The 24,149-nt window shown below is 42.9% G+C and overlaps 1 protein-coding gene across 2 annotated transcripts in view; it reads left to right on the forward strand.

Annotated features, from left to right (window-relative positions):
* Positions 1-20,874, forward strand: part of slc6a8 (solute carrier family 6 member 8) — a 38,769-nt gene extending 17,895 nt beyond the window's left edge. For both annotated transcript variants that reach the window (XM_061985502.2, XM_061985503.2), the window contains 6 exons: positions 7,324-7,436; positions 7,529-7,666; positions 7,729-7,831; positions 12,655-12,755; positions 19,417-19,587; positions 19,659-20,874. In XM_061985502.2, the coding sequence (XP_061841486.1) occupies positions 7,324-7,436; positions 7,529-7,666; positions 7,729-7,831; positions 12,655-12,755; positions 19,417-19,587; positions 19,659-19,787 (755 nt within the window). In that variant the 3' untranslated portion in view covers positions 19,788-20,874. The remainder of the gene's footprint in view (positions 1-7,323; positions 7,437-7,528; positions 7,667-7,728; positions 7,832-12,654; positions 12,756-19,416; positions 19,588-19,658) is intronic.
* Positions 20,875-24,149: the final 3,275 nt, after the last annotated feature.

Genomic DNA, 24,149 nt, shown 5'->3' on the forward strand with positions numbered 1-24,149 from the left:
CGCGACGACTTCTGGGGAAATTTCATATCCTGGTTCACTGCTGTGCCCATCGGTGAACTGACGGACGAGATCTATATCAGAGGAAGTATCAAGAGAGGAATCATGGGAACGGCGTGACAGTGCATCAGCGTCAAGGTTTTGCTTGCCAGTCCGATACTGAAGCGTGAAAGTGTATGTTGAAAGTGCAGCAAGCCAACGGTGACTGGCAGCATCAAGTTTAGCAGATGTTAGGATGTATGTCAATGGGTTGTTGTCTGTAACCACAACAAAATTAGCACCATACAGATAATCATGAAATTTGGCTGTAATGCTCCATTTCAATGCTAGAAATTCGAGTTTATGAGCAGGATATCGCGACTCACTTGTGGATAACCCACGACTAGCATACGCGATGGCTCTCAAATGACCATCTTGCTCTTGATAAAGAGCTGCACCGAGACCTATGGCACTAGCATCTGTATGTAATATGTATGGCTTCTTCGGGTCTGCAAACCCCAGAACAGGTGCAGTAGTTAGGTGCTCAATCAAGGTTTCAAAGGCACTCTGACATTCTGACGACCACCTTCCTCCAAAACGTGTATGTTTCGAGCCGTGTGACTTGAAATTGGACCCTTTCTGTCCAGTCCTACGGGGTGGTGTATTGCCCCTTGTCAAGTCATTCAGTGGCTTGGCTACTGCGGAATATCCCCGGATGAACCTTCGGTAGTAACCAGCAAATCCTAAAAATGATTTTAGCTCCTTCGGGGTGCGTGGAATTGGCCAGGTCTTTAAGGCAGAAATCTTCTCTGGATCAGTCTTCACCCCTTCCTCAGACACCACATGACCCAGGTACCGTACAGAGGTTTGGAAGAATTTGCACTTCTCCAGTGATAACTTGAGGCCATATTCCTTCAATCGGTTAAGGACTCTTAGCAGGCGCTTTTCATGCTCCTCCAGGGTTTGTGAAAAGACAATCAAATCATCGAGGAACACAAGAACTTCTTTCAAGTGAAGATCTGTCATGCACTTTTCCATGAGGCGCTGAAAAGTTGAGGGAGCATTGGTAACGCCTTGCGGCATGCGATTAAACTCCCAGAATCCTAACGGGGTAACAAAGGCAGTTTTTGCTTTATCCGCTTCATTCATCTCAATCTGGTAATAACCAGACTTGAGATCCAGCACGCTAAACCATCTTGAGCCAGTCAACGCTGAAAATGATTCCTCCAGGTTGGGGAGGGCATAGGCGTCTTTGATGGTTTGGAGGTTTAGCTTTCTGTAGTCAATACACAGACGGACATCACCATTTTTCTTGCGCACAACTACAATAGGCGAGGCAAAAGGAGAATCGGACTCTCTGATTACTCCCGTTTTTAGAAGATCTCGCAGATGTTCTCGAACTGCCTCTATATCCTGTGGATGTATTGGCCTTGGGCGCTGCTTGAATGGTGTCTCGTCATTCAGTTTGATGTGGTGTTTGACTTTTCCAGTTCTTCCAAAATCCAGATCGTGACAAGAGAAGACCTCCGGTATTTCTTTCAGTTTGCTTATAATCCTGTCTTTCCATTCCTCTGGGATGGGTGAGTCAACAAAATCGAAATGCAGATGGTGCGAAGAACTTGCAATGGGTTCGGATGAGAGAGAAGTTTGATGTGACAAGATTTGAGGTGCCATGACGAGATTTGCAATGGTGCTCTGAGATGGAATGGACACTTCTTGCTCTGACTCATTTTTGAGAATGACGGGAACTTTATGGGGGGTATTCTTTGCAATGGTAATGAGACAACTTGTCACACAGAGTCCACCAGCCACTGGAGATGAGGGATGTTCAATGAGTACACAACAGCCTGCAGTTGGAGTGTTGCCATAGATGGAGCCCTCAACCACAACCGTGTGGCCTGGGGGAATTGTAACTGATGCTTTACTTGAAACTCTCAAAACACCTTCGCTGCCCAACTGTGTTTGTTGGCGCCGCAGTTGGAGCAGTTGCAGGACAGCTCTGTATCCATGTGTCTCTGGCTGGAAAGTGCCTTGATTTCTTTCCACATATTGGTCGTACAATGGCTCAAGGGTATTCATACCAATCAGTACTTGTGATTGAAACTCTGGACGGGAATCCGGAACCACAAGTGCTAGTGTTGCTACTTCTGTGTCTGCACCCACAAAATCTTTGGGGAATGTAACTATCATTTCAATGTAGCCCAGGTAGGGTACAGTTTGGCCGGCTGCCCCTTCAACTTGCAGAAGGTCAGAGAGAGACTTCAAAGGTTCTTGAGAAAAATATTTATTATAAACTGCCACAGGAACAGTTGTAACTTGGGATCCAGTATCAAGTAAACAGGAGCACACTTGACCAGCGATGCGGACTTCACTTGTACATTTCGATCCAATCAACCCTTTCGGTAGACATGTTTTTGTGATTGGAGAAGAAGGAGTAAGCTCAGTGCAGGTAACAGTTGTAAGATTCTTGGGACATTTTTGATCCAAAGCAGTTCCAATTCGTCCCGTAACAGGAACTGGGGTCAGTTTAAAGAATGACCTGTGCTTGACTTCTTCCATCTCTGCAGCTTCTCTGCCTGTTGTCTTTTCTTGAATGAGACCAGAGCAGGATTTGGGGGACTGTCACATGTTGCTTTAATATGCCCCTCTTCACCACATTGGTAGCAATAACCGGGTCTTGGTCCAGACTGTGCAGAACCGTAGTGTCGAGTAGTAGATTTGGCATGTGGGGAACCAGCACCAGTCGATGGTGTCTTCGCTGGTACAGCTTGTTTTTTTCCTGATTGGGCGGCGATCAAAGCTGTCAATTGTCTCTGTATATCTGCCAGTTGCTTTGTAAGTTTTTCCAGTGTTGTACTTTCATGATCTTCCCCACCAGCATAAGCGTATTGTGCTTGAGTTGCGGCTCTTGTCTTGGATGGGCCGAGATGCTGCTTCATGCGAAGGGTCTTAGCTGCTTCTCGGTCCTCTTCTGTGCGCAATAGCAGCAATAGTTCAGCGAAGGATGGCGGATTTTGCTTACGTTGCCTGAGTTGGAGCTCGGAGATTAAGACATTGTCCCAACAGCCTCTACAAAACTGGTTGAGTAGGTGTTTATTGGTCTCCTCGTATGGAACTCCCCCTCTCTTAACAGCTAAATTGAGAGCAACTTGCAGCCGCTGAAGGTATGATGATGCCTTTTCATTTGCGTCTTGGAACGTATCCATAAATTTAGCATAAAGCTCATCTCCGTCTTGCACAGTGCCGTATGCTGAATCCAGAATATGGAGATAGACTGCAGGCCGTGTTTCAGGCTTCAAGTGCTTGACCATGTCGGCAGCGGGAGGCAGAAGACTCTCAAAGATTTTGCGCGATCGCTGCAAATCGGAAACAGAGGAATCATTTAACAGTAAATCCACAGTAACACGCCATGTTTCATAATCGGTTTCATTCTGAGGCCGGGGCAACCTCCCAGAAAATACTCTGAGACGCTGGCTGGAGAGATGAAGCATCGCGCTGTCTTCGTTTTTAACGATGTGCTCAACCACATAACGTTGGACTTCTGGTGGGTTCAAGGTAGGTGCAGCAATATTTGGGAGAGAGGTTCTGGTTTGGGATTGGGGTTTATGTTCAGTGTGATCGGAGAGCAATTCCTGACTCTCGGTAGTGGCAGTGGGGGTTGACTGTGTTGCTTGGGCAGTAGAAGTTGGCAGAGTTTTAGCTTGGACTGGCCCAAGCTGCGTAACAGAGTGACCAAGCAGGGACATCACATCGTTGAGGACCTCCGTAAAGTCCTTACCAGTTAGCTTAGCTAACTCTTTTAAATCAGATAAATATGCGTTTGTTTTCTGTTTCTCTATGTGAGTAGCGCAAACAGCGGACAATTCGGATATTTCATAAATTTTACCATTTCGACTCACAAAAGTGTAAGGCAAAATGTGACGCAGCGCGTTAATAGCATCAGTAAAATTATACTCAACAACCCACTTATGCCTAAACTCAGATTCCCAATCATCAATAATCTCACACTGACCAATCGAACCGTATTTAGACAAAAATTCCACGACCTCTTCATTTTCTTCAGCCTTTGTATCACACTCAATCAATACTGCATTATGTATATTTATGCCATGTTTCTCAATTATGTCCATTGTAAAGTTATACTCTGTCCACACACAGACACAAACACACAACTTAAGCTGCTCTCGCTCCTGGCTAGCTCGCCACTAATTTTGTAACCTATATGTACTACAAATGTAATGCAATACTGTATATACGGGGTTTTATGGGCTCAGAACAGAAGTCTAGGGTTTCGACTTGGAGAGAGAAGGCAGAGCTTAAACTGTAGTTTGGTTGACACCGTGTATTTAAACAATTTGTGAGGGACAGCAGATATATACACACAATAAGTTGAATGGCCATTCAACATGAAATAAATCGGGACAACAGTGACTATATACATACATACAATTCAAATTTCATTAATCAATATTTCTGGATCTGAATAAATCTCAGTTCAGACTTAGAGTTCTTAGAAAAAAAAGGATGTCAGTACAGCTCGTGTACTGCAGGTTAAAGATGGAAAAAAAACGTAAAGGGTCGGCTCGAGAGCCTCCTACCCGCCCAAACCGAACAGGTGGTGAGGTTTCTGGCTGGAATCCTCCAAGAACACTCCTTGGACTAGATGCTCTTTTCTTTAGCTCGCCATCAAAACAAGAAAAGCCTGGCCTGTGTAAGAGCCAGGAACATTCTTTTAAATCCATGTGTACACAACATATCTTCTTCCTCCATATTGTACAATATAAATCAATAACATCAAAATCACAATATGCAATAAAATGTCAAAATAACTATTAGCAGCATCAGTGCACTAAACATGCTTATTATCAAAACACATTTAAAAGTACATTTAACACACAAATAGTTATCAAAAGGTTTAAATCATAAACCTTGTATACAGACGATTGATAATATGCTACAAAGACTGTTGCAATGAAAACAATCGAAGAGGGATAAATGCTAACTGTGCTATGTTCATAAATATGGACTCACCAACAACTTAATGAGAGAGAGAAAAAAAACTCCGGCGCTGGTAGTCGGCTCTATAAAGTTACAAATTAGGCATTTTAGTTTATACTTAGTTAGCACAATATTCCAGGTAAAAACGAGGATTAAAAACCTACCTCGAGCAAACAATCGATCTGTCAGCTGGCAACTTCCTGCTACCGGCTTATAAGCCCAGCTAATTGGACCGCGGCAGTCACGTGACCAGGAAGCACGCACAGCGCTCAAAGAGTAACTAGTAAGCAAGAGCATACGAGTCAAATACAAAAAGGTATACATTTGGCACCTGCGTTACATTTGGGAACTGAGGAGACACATTTTATAAGCTTCTCAGGTGGATTTCTTTCCCATTCTTGCTTGATGTACAGCTTAAGTTGTTCAACAGTCCGGGGGTCTCCGTTGTGGTATTTTAGGCTTCATAATGTGCCACACATTTTCAATGGGAGACAGGTCTGGACTCCAGGCAGGCCAGTCTAGTACCCGCACTCTTTTACTATGAAGCCATGTTGATGTAACACCTGGCTTGGCATTGTCTTGCTGAAATAAGCAGGGGCGTCCATGGTAACGTTGCTTGGATGGCAACATATGTTGCTCCAAAAGCTGTATGTACCTTTCAGCATTAATGGTGCCTTCACAGATGTGTAAGTCACCCATGTCTTGGGTACTAATACACCCCCATACCATCACAGATGCTGCCTTTTACACTTTGCGCCTATAACAATCCGAATGGTTATTTTCCTCTTTGGTCCGGAGGACACGACGTCCACAGTTTCCAAAAACAATTTGAAATGTGGACTCGTCAGACCACAGAACACTTTTCCACTTTGTATCAGTCCATCTTAGATGAGCTCAGGCCCAGCGAAGCCGACTGCGTTTCTGGGTGTTGTTGATAAATGGTTTTCGCTTTGCATAGGAGTTTTAACGTGCACTTACAGATGTAGCAACCAACTGTAGTTACTGACATTGGGTTTCTGAAGTGTTCCTGAGCCAATGTGGTGATATCCATTACACAATGATGTCGCTTGTTGATGCAGTACAGCCTGAGGGATCGAAGGTCACGGGCTTAGCTGCTTACGTGCAGTGATTTCTCCAGATTCTCTGAACCCTTTGATGATATTACGGACCGTAGATGGTGAAATCCCTAAATTCCTTGCAATAGCTGGTTGAGAAAGGTTTTTCTTAAACTGTTCAACAATTTGCTCACGCATTTGTTGACCGTTGTGACCCTCACCCCATCCTTGTTTGTGAATGACTGAGCATTTCATGGAATCTATTTTTATACCCAATCATGGCACCCACCTGTTCCCAATTTGCCTGTTCACCTGTGGGATGTTCCAAATAAGTGTTTGATGAGCATTCCTCAACTTTATCAGTATTTATTGCCACCTTTCCCAACTTCTTTGTCAGGTGTTGCTGGCATCAAATTCTAAAGTTAATGATTATTTGCAAAAAAAAAAAAAGTTTATCAGTTAGAACATCAAACATGTTGTCTTTGTAGCATATTCAACTGAATATGGGTTGAAAATGATTTGCAAATCATTGTATTCCGTTTATATTTACATCTAACACAATATCCCAACTCATATGGAAACAGGGTTTGTATATGTGTATATACACATACATATGAACATACAAACCCCGCTGCCCCTATTTATATATATATATATATATATATATATATATATATATATACACACACACATACATTAAAATATATATTTTTTTTTACTTGATCTTTGAAAATAATGAATCGTTTTAGAATCAAGATGAATAAGAATCGCGATTTGAATGTGAATCGCTTTTTTGTGCAATCGTAGTATGAGTAGTACTACTAGTAGTAGTAGTAATAGTAATAATAGTCATAGTAGTAATAGTACTAGTAGTAGTAGTAGTAGTACTAGTAATAGTAGTTAGGAGTGTGAATATTTGGGCATCTGACAATTCCATTTCATTCCGATTCCTGGGATGAGGGTTCAACTCAGAATTGATTCTTGATTCAAACCGAGTCTCCCAATGTATTATTTGGTATACTAATTATAATGACACTTTTCAAACAGGTTACAAGTTAGAAAAACTCCTTCTGGTTGCTTGGAGATGGCCTAAAAACCTATTTTTAACAATAGGTTTTTATGAAATAAAATAAAAATGTGAATACATTTTTGAAAATGATGAATCGGTTTAGAATCAGGACAATCTAGAGACGCAAATCGGTTGTGAATCGCTTTTTTCTGTGCACCATGAGTCGTAGTAGTAGCCCCGCCCACTTTACCTGAGTCATATGACGTGCGTGTGTGTGTGCACCAGGTCCAGGTCTGGCGTTCATCGCGTACCCGAAGGCGGTCAGTCTGATGCCGGTGGCGCCATTGTGGGCGGGCCTTTTCTTCTTCATGCTGCTGCTGCTGGGCCTGGACAGTCAGGTGACACGCTTAGCTTAGCATCATGCTAACTGTACACGTGTCATTGTTAGCGTGTCAGACGGGTCACACGTGTCCCGTGTGTGCGCGTTCAGTTCGTCGGCGTGGAAGGTTTCGTGACGGGAATTCTGGATCTTTTCCCGGGGAAATACGAGCATCGCTACAAGAGGGAGATCGCCGTGGCCCTGTGCTGTCTGCTGTGCTTCGTCATCGACCTCTCCATGGTGACGCAGGTGAGCCAGGCGCGCACCACGCCCTTGCCTGTGCAGCGGGAATCAAACCTTGTCGCTTTCAGGGAGGAATGTACGTCTTCCAGCTGTTCGACTACTACTCGGCGAGCGGCATGACACTGCTGTGGCAGGCCTTCTGGGAGTGCATGGTGGTGTCCTGGGTGTACGGTACGTGCAGCGCCACCTGGGGAAAGGAGGCGGTGGTGCAGACGCTTCGGCGTACAAAACAAAACACCAAACCACAAACGGCGCTTCAGAGGAAGCCTGATTGCTTAACTCATTCAGGTGTGGCTGGTTGCTCCGCCCAGTGCTGGTAGCCACGCCCCCTAGACAAGTAACAATTTCTATCTGACTAAAATGTCATTAAACTATAGAATATTTAGTACAATTCAAAGTGTGGGTAGTATGAGTATACAGTAGTAATATATTGCAGTAAAATGTAACTTAGTGTCGTGCAGAGTACTGTAGTCTGGTTAAAGGCACTCAATGACAGTTTTTGTCACGACGTGGACTATGGGATGTTTGTTTTCCCGAGATGCAAGTAAAGTTGGAGTGGACATGGCGTGAAGGTAAAGACATGATTTAATATTGCTATAAAAAAGGAACAAAAAGAGCGCACAAGGCGGAAGTACAAACTTGGCTATGAAAACAATAAACTAACACAAAGTCAAAACTATGAACATAAAACAAACAACACTGACTGTGGCAAGAGCGGAGCATGAAATTAACATCAGCATGAAAACTATGAACAGGCATGAATGACAATGTCGCCAGGCTGACTTCCTGGCAACTACCGGCTTAAATAATACAGACATGATTGACAACAGATGCGCGAGTGCAAAACGTGAAACAGGTGAAACTAATGGTCGTCATGGTGACAAGGCAAGGGAGTGAAAACAGGGACTAAAAAGAGTCCAAAAACTAAGCAGAACATAACTAAACAAAACATGATCACAGACATGACAGTTTTAAAGAAAAAAAAAAAAAAAAGCTTTGTTTTATTAGTCAACATTGCAACTTTTTATTAATGACATTTCCCCTGTAAGCTTTTTTATTCCACTTTTGTTATGTTTTTGTTTATTTGAATAGTATTTTCAGAATGTGCCGTGGGACTTTAAAACATTAGGTGCGGGCCGCAATTGGCCTCCGGGCCGCACTTTTGACACCCCTGCTATAGATGATTAAAAATGAAATCTGATAAGTCTATGGATAAAAAGTTTACCATAACGCACAGTCAGCATCTCTGCTTCAGTAAACAACGACGGTGATGTCGTCGCCGTCAGCGATGCGAGCGACACTTGCTAACTTGTCAGCCACTTCTCCAAGAAACTTTGTTTGAAAACACTCCTCACACAATAACACTTCAAAAGGCACATATTTGCCCCGTTTGTTGACCTGCAAAGAATGTTAGAGAGAGAGAGAGAGAGAGAGAGAGACAGAGAGAGAAAGAGAAAGAGAAAGAGAAGAGAGAGAGAGAGAGAGAGAGAGAGAGAGAGAGAGAGAGAGAAAATAAGCCATAAAAAAAAACAAAAAAAACAAGCAAACTGGAGTTTTGATCCGAAGAAGGCAGTGTTGGTAAAAAAAACAAAAGAAACTCCCGGGTCACGCAGACTTACGGAAATGCGCGTCCTTTCTGATTTCAATGCGTATAAAAACACAAAAAGTGCTGGGAAATGTTCATCCTATTTCTCGTTCGAGAAATAGGATGAACATTTCCAAGCACTTCTCCCAAAATTCAAGCATTTTTCCAACCTTGAAAACACAACATTAAAATCCAAGCATTTTCAAGGTTTTTAAGCACCCGTACGAACTCTGAGTACAGCATGTAGTGTACTATACTGCAGTGTTTTTCAACCACTGTGCCGCGGGATACCGTCTGGTGTGCCGTGGTGCCATGTAATTTCACCTAATTGGGTTAAAAATATTTTTTGCAAACCAGTAATTATAATCCGCAAATGTGCCGTTGTTGTTGAGTGTCTGTGCTGTCTGGAGCTCGGCAGAGTAACCATGTTATACCATACCATATCAGTAGGTGGCAGCAGGTAGCTAATTGCTTTGTAGATGTCGGGAACATAGTTTGTCGTGATCACAATATGCGGGAGGCAGCCTGTAGGTAAAAAGGTATCTAACACTTAAACCAAAAATAAACTAAAGGCGAGTGCCGCTAAGTGCGGCTAAGAAAAGGCATTGAAGCAAAACGAAACTAAAACTGAACTGGCTGCAAAATAAACAAAAACAGAATGCTGGACGACAGCAAAGACTTACAGTGTGTGGAGCAGACGGCGTCCACAAAGTACGTCCGTACATGTCGTGACAATCAACAATGTCCCCACAAAGAAGGATAAAAACAACTTAAATAGTCTTGATTGTGAAAACAAAGCAGGTGCGGTGAATAGCGTTGAAGGAAGACATGAAACTGCTACAGGAAAATACCAACAAAAGAGGAAAAACCACCAAAATAGGAGCACAAGACAAGAACTAAAACACTACACACAGGAAAACAGCAAAAAAGTCCAAATAAGTCAGGGAGTGATGTGACAGGTGGTGACAGTACACCTACGAGACAAGAGCTATATTGATGCATGCTTGGTTATGGTTTGAGTTCATATCCAACAATTGCGCCGACGACTTTTTATTGTCAATATCAACTGCTGAGTTTCATTGTTTTCTGCTGGTGGTGTGCCTCAGAATTTTTTCAATGAAAAAAATGTGGCTTGGCTCAGAAAAGGTTGAAAAACACTGTACTATAGTGTAGTATTGTAAAGTGTGGGAGAAAAGTAGTATAGTGTACTGTACCGTACCGTAGTATAGTGAAGTGTAGTTTAGGGCAGTCAAATACAGCATGTAGTGTACTATAGTACAGTGTAGTGTAGTATAGTGTATTGTACTGTAGTATAGTATAGTGTAGTTTAAGGCAGTCAAGTACAGCATGTAGTGTACTATAGTAGAGTGTAGTAATAAGTGGTATAGTATAGTATAGTGTATTCTACTGTAGTAATGTATAGTGTAGTGTAATTTAAGGCAGTCAAGTACAGCATGTAATGTACTTTAGTACAGTGTACTATTAAGTGGTATAGTGTAGTGTAGTTTAGGGCAGTCAAGTATAGTGTGTAGTGTACTATAGTACAGTGCACCATTAAGTGGTATAGTATAGTGTAGTGTATTGTACTGTAGTATTGTAGTGTAGTGTAGTTCAGGGCAATCAAGTATAGTGTGTAGTGTACTATAGTACAGTGTAGTATTAAGTGGTATAGTATAGTGTAGTGTATTGTGCTGTAGTATTGTAGTGTAGTGTAGTTTAGAGCAGTCAAGTACAGCGTGTAGTGTACTATAGTACAGCGTGTAGTGTACTATAGTACAGTGTAGTATAAAGTGGTATAATATACTGTAGTGTATTGTACTGTAGTATAGTATGGTATAGTGTAGTGTAGTTTAGGGCAGTCAAGTATAGCGTGTCGTGTAGTATACTATAGTACAATGTAGTATTAAGTGGTATAGTATAGTGTAGTGTATTGTACTGTAGTATTGTAGTATAGTGTAGTTTAGGGCAGTCAAGTACAGCGTGTCGTATACTATAGTACAGTGTAGTATAAAGTGGTATAATAGTGTATTGTACTGTAGTATAGTGTAGTGTAGTTTAAGGCAGTCAAGTACAGCATGTAGTGTACTATACTACGGTGTAGTAAAAATTTGTGTAGTATAGTGTATTGTACTGTAGTATAGTATAGTGTAGTGTAGTTCAGGGCAGTCAAGTACAGCGTGTAGTGTACTATAGTACAGTGTAGTATAAAGTGGTATAATATAGTGTATTGTACTGTAGTGTAGTGTAGTTTAGGGCAGTTAAGTACAGCATGTAGTGTACTATAGTACAGTGTCATATAAATTGGTGTAGTATTTAGTAATATAGTGTAGTGTGTGTGTAGTATCGTGCAGTGGATTGTACTTTGATGTAATATGGAAAAATGTACCATAGTATAAAGTTGAGTAATGTATTATAGAGCGGTGTAGTGTTAAATAGTGCAGCATAGTATAGTGTACTGTAATATATTAAAATGTGGTGTGATGTAGTATAGTGCGGTCCATGTAGTATGGTAGGGTGTTAGTGTAGTATCATATAGTAAACATAGAATAGTATAGTGTCATGTAGTATAGTATTGTATGTTATGGTATAGTCTAGTGTGGTACAGTATAGTGTAGTATATTAAAGTTTAATGTAATGTAGTATATTATGGTAAAGTGTAACGTAGTACAATATCGTATAGTGTAGTATGGTATAGTATAACTAATACAATGTAGCGCAGTATAAATAGTAGTGTTCTATAAATAGTATAGTATAACGTAGGGTAATTTAAATAGTGTAGTATAAACAGTGTAGTGGAGTATAAATAGTACAATGTAGTACATATACGAATATAAATAGTATAGTATAAATAGTGTAGTGTAAATAGTATAGTATAAACAGTATAGTATAAATAGTATAGTGTAGTGTATATAGTATAAATAGTGCAGTAGTGTAGTATATATAACAGTGTAGTGTGTATATATAGTACAGTGTAGTATATATAGTATTTAAAGTATAGTGTAGTATTGATAGTATGGTGTAGTGTATATATATAGTGTAGTGTATATTATAGTGTAGTATTTATAGTATAGTTTATATAGTATACAGAATAGTGTATATAGTATAGATAGTGTATATATATAGTATACATAGTATATAGTACAGTGTACATAAAGTGTAGTGTATACAGTATGGTGTACACAGTATATAGTACAGTGTACATAGTAGTGTAGTGTTTATACTATAGCATACATAGTATACTGTATATAGTATAGTGTAGTGTATATAGTACAGTGAACTTTATATAGTATATATATTATAGTACATATAGTGTACATACATGTATCCTATTGCCCAGTCATATAAAGTGTGTGACATCTTTGTAGTTTCCCTCCAAACACGAAATAACGATGACATCATCACTTGGCAGGTGCTGACCGCTTCATGGATGACATCTCCCGTATGATTGGTTACAGACCTTTTCCTTGGATGAAGTGGTGCTGGTCCTTCATCACGCCCTGCGTCTGCATGGTGCCTCACTACTACACACACTACTACATAGTACACACTACTACTCTTATGAAGTACTTTTCATGTCTTCTGCATGGTGCCTCTCTCTCTCACACACACACACACACACACCACTACACAGTACACACAGAGTACTACACACAACGACTCTTATAAAGTACTTGTCTTCTGTGGGTATCGCGCACACACAGTACTACAAACCCCGTTTCCATATGAGTTGGGAAATTGTGTCAGATGTAAATATAAACGAAATACAATGATTTACAAATCATTTTCAACCCATATTCAATTGAATGCACTACAAAGACAAGATATTTGATGTTCAAACTCAAACTTTTTTTTTTTTGCAAATAATTAACTTAGAATTTCATGGCTGCAACACGTGCCAAAGTAGTTGGGAAAGGGCATGTTCACCACTGTGTTACATCACCTTTTCTTTTAACAACACTCAAACGATTGGGAACTGAGGAAACTAATTGTTGAAGCTTTGGAAGTGGAATTCTTTCCCATTCTTGTTTTATGTAGAGCTTCAGTCGTTCAACAGTCCGGGGTCTCCGCTGTTGTATTTTACGCTTCATAATGCGCCACACATTTTTGATGGGAGACAGGTCTGGACTGCAGACGGGCCAGGAAAGTATCCGCACTCTTTTTTTTACAAAGCCACGCTGTTGTAACACGTGCTGAATGTGGCTTGGCATTGTCTTGCTGAAATAAGCAGGGGCGTCCATGAAAAAGACGGCGCTTAGATGGCAGCATATGTTGTTCCAAAACCTGTATGTACCTTTCAGCATTAATGGTGCCTTCACAGATGTGTAAGTTACCCATGCCTTGGGCACTAATGCACCCCCATACCATCACAGATGCTGGCTTTTGAACTTTGCGTCGATAACAGTCTGGATGGTTCGCTTCCCCTTTGGTCCGGATGACACAATGTCGAATATTTCCAAAAACAATTTGAAATGTGGACTCGTCAGACCACAGAACACTTTTCCACTTTGCATGAGTCCATCTTAGATGATATCGGGCCCAGAGAAGCCGGTGGCGTTTCTGGATGTTGTTGATAAATGGCTTTCGCTTTGCATAGTAGAGTTTTAACTTGCACTTACAGATGTAGTGACGAACTGTATTTAGTGACAGTGGTTTTCTGAAGTGTTCCTGAGCCCATGTGGTGATATCATTTAGAGATTGATGTCGGTTTTTGATACAGTGCCGTCTGAGGGATCAAAGGTCATGGTCATTCAATGTTGGTTTCCGGCCATGCCGCTTACGTGCAGTGATTTCTCCAGATTTTCTGAACCTTTTGATGATATTATGGACCGTAGATGTTGAAATCCCTAAATTTCTTGCAATTGCACTTTGAGAAACGTTGTTCTTAAATTGTTTGACTATTTGCTCACGCAGTTGTGGACAAAGGTGTGTACCTCGCCCCATCCTTTCTTGTGAAAGACTGAGCATTTTTTGGGAAGCTGTTTTTATACCCAATCATGGCACCCACCTGTTCCCAATTAGCCTGTACACCTGTGGGATGTTCCAAATAAGTGTTTGATGAGCATTCCTCAACTTTATCAGTATTTATTGTCACCTTTCCCAACTTCTTTGTCCCGTGTTGCTGGCATCAAATTCTAAAGTTAATGATTATTTGCAACAAAAAAAAAGTTTATCAGTTCGAACATCAAATATGTTGTTTTTGTAGCATATTCAACTGAATAAGGGTTGAAAATGATTTGCAAATCATTGTATTCCGTTTATATTTACATCTAACACAATTTCCCAACTCATATGGAAACAGGGTTTGTACACACAACTTCAAACAGTACTACACACACACACACAGTACTACACACACGGTACTACAACTAATTACAAACACACTGTTCCACACGCAGTACTACACTCAACTACTTCTAATGAAGTACTTTTTATGTCTTCAGCATAGTGCCTCTCTCTCTCTCTCACACACACACACACACACACACACACACACACACACACACACACACACACACAGTACTACTCCCAACTTCAAGCGCACTACTACACCAACACAGTACTACACTCAACTACGCACACGGTACTACACCAAAGTTCTGTTATAAAGTACTTTTTATGTCCCCTGCATGGTGGGTGTTCCTCTCTCTCACACACACACACACACACACACACACACACACACACACACACACACACACACACAGTTATATACCCAACTTCAAACGCAGTACTACACCCAAATACACACGCAGTTATACACTGAACTACACACAACGCCACACGCAGTTATACACCCAACTTCACACGCAGGATTCTTAATAGGACTAGTTGTTAAAGATCCCTAAATATTCAGCACAACAATTAAATGGGGTTGTAGATGTCCTCTTGGGTGGGGTGGAGTTTGGCAATAATCACGTGGTGCCACCAGTACAACACATCTTCAGTTGTGTTCCCCGACATCATTGGGTGTTTCGGCCATTTATCACAAGACACCCTCTACAGAGGTTGGCCCACCACAGGCTGATCAGACCTGGGTGTGTGTCGCATGGTGGCACCACGTGGTTATTTGGCAGCCCATGCTGCATCCCTGCGCTTCAGCCACAGCCAGTGACTGCTCCGTTCTGCTGCGGTGGAAAGTTCTTTAATAGCCTTACGTTGGGCCTGTCCTCTGATTCCTACTTCTTTCAGGAGTCTTGTGGTGGAACTGGCTACAAAGCCTCTACAGCCTACACCTTCACGTTCCAGCCCCGTGCCTCTGCTTCAGCTGCCAAGTTGGCATATCGCAGCCTCTTCCGTTCGAATGCTTCATCGACAGTGTCCTCCCATGGGACCGTTAGCTCAACGATGAAGACACGGCGGCAGGACATGGACCAGAGGACCGGATCTGGGCGCAGGCTGGTCACTGCAATTTCGGGCGGGAAGATAAGCCTCTGGTTGAGGTGTACCCACATTTCCCAATCTCGGGCTGCATTCAGTGGGCCTAAGTCGGAGGTGATGGCTTGGTCCGCCGTTTCTCCCCTTCCCGGATGAAAGTTGTTTTGCATGGGAAGGTAGCCTGAGCATTTAGAAGCATGGCACTCTCTTATTCTCAAGTTCGGCAGCCAAGCACTTCAGTACCTGGTTGTGGCGCCAGGTGTATCTCCCTTGAGTCAGACTGGTCTTGCAACCTACCAAGATGTGTTTGAGTGTTGCTGGGGCTGTTCACTGGAGACAGGCTGGGTCCTCTCCGTACCAGAGATGTAGGTTGGTTGGAGAGGGCAGGACATCAATCAATCAATCAATGTTTATTTATATAGCCCTAAATCACAAGTGTCTCAAAGGGCTGCACAAGCCACAATGACATCCTATGTGGCTTTAATGATGAAACTTAGTCTTAGACTCCATATTTCGTTCCACGGGATTTTTCTCCTCTCCACGCCCTCCCACCTCATCCAGCGGCCCTGCTGGGCTTGGGAGACTGCCTTGGCACACCTGGCTGCTTCCTCCTGGTGGCGCACTTCCTCCACCACCATGTGCCGCCGTTCGGTTGCAGTTGCCTTTTGCCACGCGGGTGTTGTTGCTTCCAAACCAAGGCCCCCTTTGCCATATTGGACATGCCCTGCTATATCCCGGTGTCTGAGGGCAGTCTTTGCCACTGCAACTGCTGCAGATGGATTCTATTTTCTCCCTGCCGCTAGGGTTGGAGCAGCACCTCTGACGAATGGGTCCCGGGATTCTGTGAGAGTTATTTCCAGCCTTGATTTGGAACATTTGTACTCCTCCACCACGCTTGAGAGCGGTAGGGATAGGGCTCCGTTGCCATACAGGCCTACGCTGCTAAGACATCTCGGCAGTCCAAACTATTTCCTCACTTGTGCATTCACCAGCATCTCCAGACGATTGGCATGGGATACAGCGACCTCATAGATGGAAATTGGCCACATGAGACGGGGCAGCAGCCCAAACTGAAAGCACCATAGCTTCAGCTTCCCAGGGAGAGCGGTGTTATTGATCTGATTGAGGTCGCTGATTGTATCCTGCCTGAGTTGGTCCACCTGCTTCGAGTCTTTGAGTTCTGCGCTGTACCAGGGGCCAAGGCTTTTGATGGGCTTTTCCAGAACTGTTGGTATTGGCTCGTTGTTGATGTGGAACCTGTCATTGGTGAGCTGGCCCTGGATGATGGAGATACTGCGGGATTTTCTTGGTTTAACCTCCATTCGTGCCCATTTGATGTTTCCCTGGAGTTTATCCAGCAGGCATTTGGTGCATGCGTTTGTTTTTGTTATTGTCGTCATGTCGTACATTTATGCCCTTATTGGAGGAAGACACAGCCCGCTCTTCAACCGCTCCCCTCCAACCACCAATCGGGATGCTCGAATAATGAGCTCCATTGCCATGGTAAACGCCAGTGGGGAGATGGTGCAGCCCGCCATAAATGCCTATCTCGAGGTGCTGCCAGGCAGTTGTACTGGCCTGTGCTGCGATGCAGAACTGGAGGTCCTGGAAGTAGGCTTTGACCATCCTTGTGATACCCTCAGGGACTTGGAAGAAGTTGAATGCTGTCCATAGAATCTCATGAGGCACTGACCTGAAGGCATTGGCAAGATCTAAGAAAACCACATGCAAGTCTTTCTTGTCCTTCTTGGCCGTCTGTATCTGGTGCCAGATGACATTTGTGTGTCCCAGGCATCCTGAGAAACCACCTATCCCTGCCTTCTGCACTGAGGTGTCAACATAGTTGTTCTTCAGCAAGAATACTGAGAGCCTCTGGGCCACAACACTGAAGAATATTTTTCCTTCCACATTCAGAAGACTGATCTGGCGGAACTGGTTGATGGTTGAGAAATTCTTCTCTTTGGGAATCAGTATCCCTTCGCCATGCCTCTGGTATAATTCTTTTTTCCAATGCCACTTTCATTAGCTTCCAGAGGTACTTCAAGACGCCTGGAGTGTTCTTATGGAGCATATATGGAACGCTGGTAGGTCCAGGGACTGAGGCTGTTCTTGCCCGCTTTACAGTGCTCTCAATTTCTCTCCATGTGGGGCCTCGTTTCAAACTGGTGCTCAGGTCGTTGAATTGGTGGCATGTCATCTGGAATGCTGGCTGGCACATGCCTCTGGCTGTCGGAGTAGGTCTTCCTCAGGTGCTCCTCTAGTTCCCTTATTGGTACTTTGAGGATCCCAGTTTTCTCCTTGACAAAGAGGTCTTTGACGAACTTGTAGGGATCTCTGGAGAAGGCAGTCCTCGTTCGCTCTTTCTTCTTATGTTGCTTTCTCAGGCATTCTGCTCTTCGCAGTGTTGCAAGACGATGCTTGATGTTGCCCTGTAGTGCTTCAAGTCCTTTCCTTTTCACTTCTGTGGCCTTTTTTCACTGCTTTCTCAGGCCCCTTCTTTCTTTCACAAGTCTTTCAATCTCTTGTCTCCTGGACTTGAGAGGGGCTGACGGTTCTGTCTGTGTCATAAGGTTCTTACTTTTCACCCCAAATCTCTCCGCTCCATAGCTGTAAATTATCTCTCCAATCTTGTCCAGCTTTCTTTCCACACACCCTTTCAGACCTTCTAAAAGATGGACAAGGTCTGTGTCGGTGGTTTCCCACTCCTTTTTCTGGTAGGATTTAGGCCACAAGATTTGAGGCTTCCGTCCATTCATCTTCCTCTCTACTGCTGTGTGTGGTTGAGTGGGGTCTGGACTCACGTCCGTTGGTGGATCTGTACTTGATTGAGCTTCGTCTGGCGTTGTGATACCCTGTGGACTGTGGTGACTATCCTGCCGCTGGGCTTCACTCGACTGATTTGCCCTACCTCTGAGGAAGTAGTGGTCAATGCGAGTCCCCTCGCTAAGCTCTCTCAGGCACTTTTTCCTGCCCTGGTGGATCTTGAGACCCTTCTCTGATGTAAACCTTTTCCAGCCAGAGATGCAGCTCTGTAGCTTGTGTCCTGCCAGTGCGGTTACTCCGTCAACTATTGTGCTGATCATTTGACTAGTTGTCGTTTCCGTTCCAGGGTCTGTTACCGTGTGGTCTACCGGTGAGTCATCTTCCGCCTCCGCTCTCGCAGACTCTTGGGGTGTTTTTCCTTTTGAACTTTCCGTAGCAATTGTTGGGTGAATCCAGGTGACTGTGTAGTGAAAGGGTCCTGCCAGCACGGGTAGCTAACCCATGCCACCCCCGTTGGGGTCTGTTCCCACCTGTCAGCAGTCTCTTCAGGCCGTCACCAGGTCTTTCCCAGGTTGTCAGCTGCCCTTTCGCAGCGGTCACTGGTTTTGACACCAGAAATCAGAATTCTTAATAGGACTAGTTGTTAAAGATCCCTAAATATTCAGCACAATTAAATGGGGTTGGAGATGTCCTCTTGGGTGGGGTGGTTTGGCAATAATCGCGTATTAAACTAAACTACACACGCAGTACTACACCCAAATACACACGCAGTTATACACACAGAATTACACCCAACTTCACACGCAGTACTACACACACAGTACCACACCAAACTACTGTTATGAAGTACTTTTTATGTCTCCTGCATGTTGGGTGTTTCTCACACACGCAGTATTACACCCAACTTCACACGCAGTATTACACTAAACTACACACGCAGCAATGTTATGAAGTACTTTTCATGTTAACGTACTATATTGGTCACACACACGTGCACGTAGTTGACAGTGTGTGTGTGTGTGTGTGCGTGCAGGGTATCTTCCTGTTCCACCTGGTCAACTACAAGGCTCTGACGTACAACACCACCTACGTGTACCCGTGGTGGGGGGAGGTGGTGGGCTGGTGTCTGGCGCTGTCGTCCATGTTGTGTATCCCCGTCAGTCTCGTCTACAAGCTCTTCTTCGCCAAGGGCTCCTTCGCACAGGTCAGAGGTCACACCTCATTTCCTCGTCATGTGACCGTCAGCGCGCTCACCTGTGTGCATGTGTGTTGCAGCGCTGGGCCCACCTGACCACCCCGGTGTGGGGGAGTCACCACCTGGAGTACATGGCGCCCGACGTCAAGTCGCCTAACTCGCCCGCCAACGACGACAACAAAGTCATCATCTTCGAGAGCGTCATGTGACCCCGCGGGAGCGGAATCACTCGCACTTTATCGCGCTCGTCTTCCTGTCCGACCCGCCAAAATCAAACACTGTGACGCGCACCTGACCTTTGACCTGTGACAGGTCAACAGTGCCAAAGCGAGTCCTTACCCTGGCCCCTCCCCCTCGGCATATCCCGGCGCGAGAAGACGTAAGCGTTGCCTTACGTTGTTGTCTTAATAGCAGCCAAAAAGCGGCGTGGCTACAAAACAGGAAGTGTTTTTCATGCAGTAGGTCTTCACGGCTTCCTCAAGCTCCGCCTCCCGGCCGCGGCTACCTCGCAACTTTGTTTCAGCTTTACCCGTTTTGAGGCTACGTCGCCACCGTGAATAAGCAGCAGTGGCCGGGGCTTTTATTTTGGCAGCTGTGAAGTCTGTCCTGGCCCTCTACGGGTGACAAAAGGGATTTTTTTTTTAACGATCAAAGTGCTGAAAACTTGTAGTGTTAGCAAAACTCCGAAGTCTCACCAAATATGGTCAATGCGGGATCCACTTCCTGGCAAGGAGCCAATCAGCTGAGCCGTCGTCGCCTTCGAGATTGAAAAGTGGCCACCCAAAGACATTCAGCGCCGTAGTTTGTAGACCAGACATCAGGTTTTTTTTGTTCTACCAGCTTTGAAATGTGAAAAAGTTGTAAATAACAATCGCTTGTGTCACTTTATTGTGAAAGAGTGTTATGATGAATGGCAAGCAGGAAGTGAAGTTTCATTAAAAATAAATAATGATTAGACATTTATTTTGTTAATTTTAAACCTTCGAGGCAAGACTAATATCAACTAAATGTTTTGTTAAATGACTGATTTGAACATGAATATTCATGAGATTTTTTTTGTGGGTGAAAAAACATTTTAGTCTTACTGCACTTTTTTGTTGTTTACGTCCGAGCAGAGCGTCTCCTCTCCGGAGACAATCTTTGATCCAACATTGCCACACATAAGTAGCCAACATGGCTGCTTTGTCTTTGCCATTAGGAACGTAAACACGGTCGCTCATTGCACTGAGATGATGTCCAAGTCATGTGACCATTGCCTGCTAACCAAATGACAGCAATAAAACTAACCTGACATCTTGTCGCCATGGTTACTGTCTCCAACTCACAAACATGAATGAACTAAAGAATTGCTGAGCTGAAGCCAACTAATCCCGGAGGAATCACAAACATTGTGATGTCATACATTAAGTCGGGTAACACAGTAGACGTTACATTACCTCACGTAACACAGTATTACCTCACGTGACACAGTATTACCTCACGTAACACAGTATTACCTCACGTGACACAGTATTACCTCACGTAACACAGTAGACGTTACATTACCTCACGTAACAGTAGACGTTACATTACCTCACGTAACACAGTAGACGTTACATTACCTCACGTAGTAACACATTAGACGTTACATTACCTCACGTAACACAGTATTACCTCATGTGACACAGTATTACCTCACTTAACACAGTAGACGTTACATTACCTCACGTAACACAGTAGATGTTACATTACCTCACGTAACACAGGAGACGTTGCATTACCTCACGTAAAAGTAGACGTTACATTACCTCAAGTAACACAGTAAACGTTACATTACCTCACGTAACACAGTAGAGGTTATATTACCTCACGTAACACAGTAGATGTTACATTACCTCACATAACACAGTAGAGGTTACATTACCTCACGTAACACAGTAGAGGTTACATTACCTCACGTAACAAAGTAGAGGATACATTACCTCACGTAACACAGTATTACCTCACGTGACACAGTATTACCTCACGTGACACAGTAGACGTTACATTACCTCACGTAACACAGTAGATGTTACATTACGTCACGTAACACAGGAGACGTTACATTACCTCACGTAAAAGTAGACGTTACATTACCTCAAGTAACACAGTAAACGTTACATTACCTCAAGTAACACAGTAAACGTTACATTACCTCACGTAACACAGTAAAGGTTACATTACCTCACGTAACACAGTAGAGGTTACATTACCTCACGTAACACAGTAGAGGTTACATTACCTCACGTAACACAGTAGAGGTTACATTACCTCACGTAACACAGTAGAAGTTACATTACCTCACGTAACACAGTAGAGGTTACATTACCTCACGTAACACAGTAGACGTTACATTACCTCACGTAACACAGTAGAGGTTACACTACCTCACGTAACAGTATTACCTCACGTAACACAGTAGACGTTACATTACCTCACGTAACACAGTAGAGGTTACATTACCTCACGTAACACAGTAGACGTTACATTACCTCACGTAACACAGTAGAGGTTACACTACCTCACGTAACAGTATTACCTCACGTAACACAGTAGACGTTACATTACCTCACGTAACACAGGAGATGTTACATTACCTCACGTAACACAGTAGAGGTTACATTACCTCACGTAACACAGTAGACGTTACATTACCTCACGTAACACAGTAGAGGTTACACTCCCTCACGTAACAGTATTACCTCACGTAACACAGTAGACGTTACATTACCTCACGTAACACAGGAGACGTTACATTACCTCACGTAACAGTAGAGGTTACACTACCTCACGTAACAGTAGAGGTTACACTACCTCACGTAACAGTATTACCTCACGTAACACAGTAGACGTTACATTACCTCACGTAACATAGTAGACGTTACGTGCCCTCACGTAACAGTACACGTTACATGCCCTTACATAACACAGTACACGTTACATGCCCTTACGTAACAGTACACGTTACATGACCTCACGTAACAGTAAATGTTACATGACCTACGTAACACCGCACACGTTACATTACCTACGTAACACAGCACACTTTACATTACCTCACATAACACAGTACATTACCTGAATCAGTACACGTTACTTCATGCAACATTAGACGATCTGATTTCATGAATCACAGTGTACATTACAATAACTCATGTACCACTGTATAAGGTACATTGCTGCATGTAACATAGTATACTTTACATTACCTGACATAACAGTTCAAGCTACATTGCTTTATGTATCATATTACGTTGATTCATGTAACAGTAAGACATAAATTGATTTAACAGTTAAAAGTACTTAATGCAACAGTACACCATTTACATGACCTCTTGTAACACAGTATACATTAACATGTGCCACTGTGTACACGTTACAATGCTTCATGTAACAGCGCGCGTTGCATTACCTGATGTAACAGTACCAAGATTCATTACATCATGAATCCTATTACGTTACTTCATGTAACGGTACACGTTACTTCATACAACAGTGCACGTTACTTGATCTAATGAAACATACAATACATTACTTTAACTTATGTACCACTGTCTAAGTTACATTGATTTATGTAACAGTACATGTTACATTACTGGATGTAAAAGTACTAGGTACATTACCATGCATGCGTCATATGTTAATTCATATAACACGTTACTACATGTCACAGTACATGTTACATGATCTCATGAAACACAGAATACATTACATTAACTCAGGTACTGCCCTATATAAGTTACACTGATTCATGCAACAGTACACGTACATTAACTGATGTAACACAGTACAAGATACTTTGCGTCATGTATCATATTACGTTACTTCATGTATTAGTGCATTACTTTATGTAGCAGTGTACATTACCATAACTTGTGTACCACTGTATACAAGTTACATTGCTTCTTTTATGTCAATTCTTGCAACAGTACACGTTACATGACCTCATAAAACCCTATGTACGTTATATTAACTCCTGTACCGCTGTATACAACTTACATTGTTCCATGTAACACAGTTCCTGATACATTACCTGATGTAACACAGTACAATGTACATTGTTTCATATTACGTTACTTCATGTACCAGTACACGTAAATATAATTCACATGTTACATGACCTCATAAAGCACAATATACATTACAGTAACTCATGTACCGCTTGTATACACGTTACATTACCTGATGAAACTATGTACCTTGTACTGTGTTACATGTATCATATTAGGTTCATGTAACAGTAGACGTTACATCACCTTAGACAGCATTACCATAACTTGTGTACCACTGTATACAAGGTATTGTTTCATGTAACAATGCATTTTCCCCTGTAACACATTAGCGCACTTAACAGTGTACACATGTCACCTCAGGTAGTTAAAGTTAAAGTACCAATGATTGTCTCACACACACACACTAGGTGTGGTGAAATTTGTCCTCTGCATTTGACCCATCCCCTTGTTCACCCCCTGGGAGGTGAGTGGAGCAGTGAGCAGCAGTGGTGGCTGCGCCCGGGAATTATTTTTTGTGATTTAACCCCCAATTCCAACCCT

This window comes from Nerophis lumbriciformis, linkage group LG23 (assembly GCF_033978685.3).
Source record: "Nerophis lumbriciformis linkage group LG23, RoL_Nlum_v2.1, whole genome shotgun sequence".
Classification (NCBI taxonomy): Eukaryota; Metazoa; Chordata; class Actinopteri; order Syngnathiformes; family Syngnathidae; genus Nerophis; species Nerophis lumbriciformis.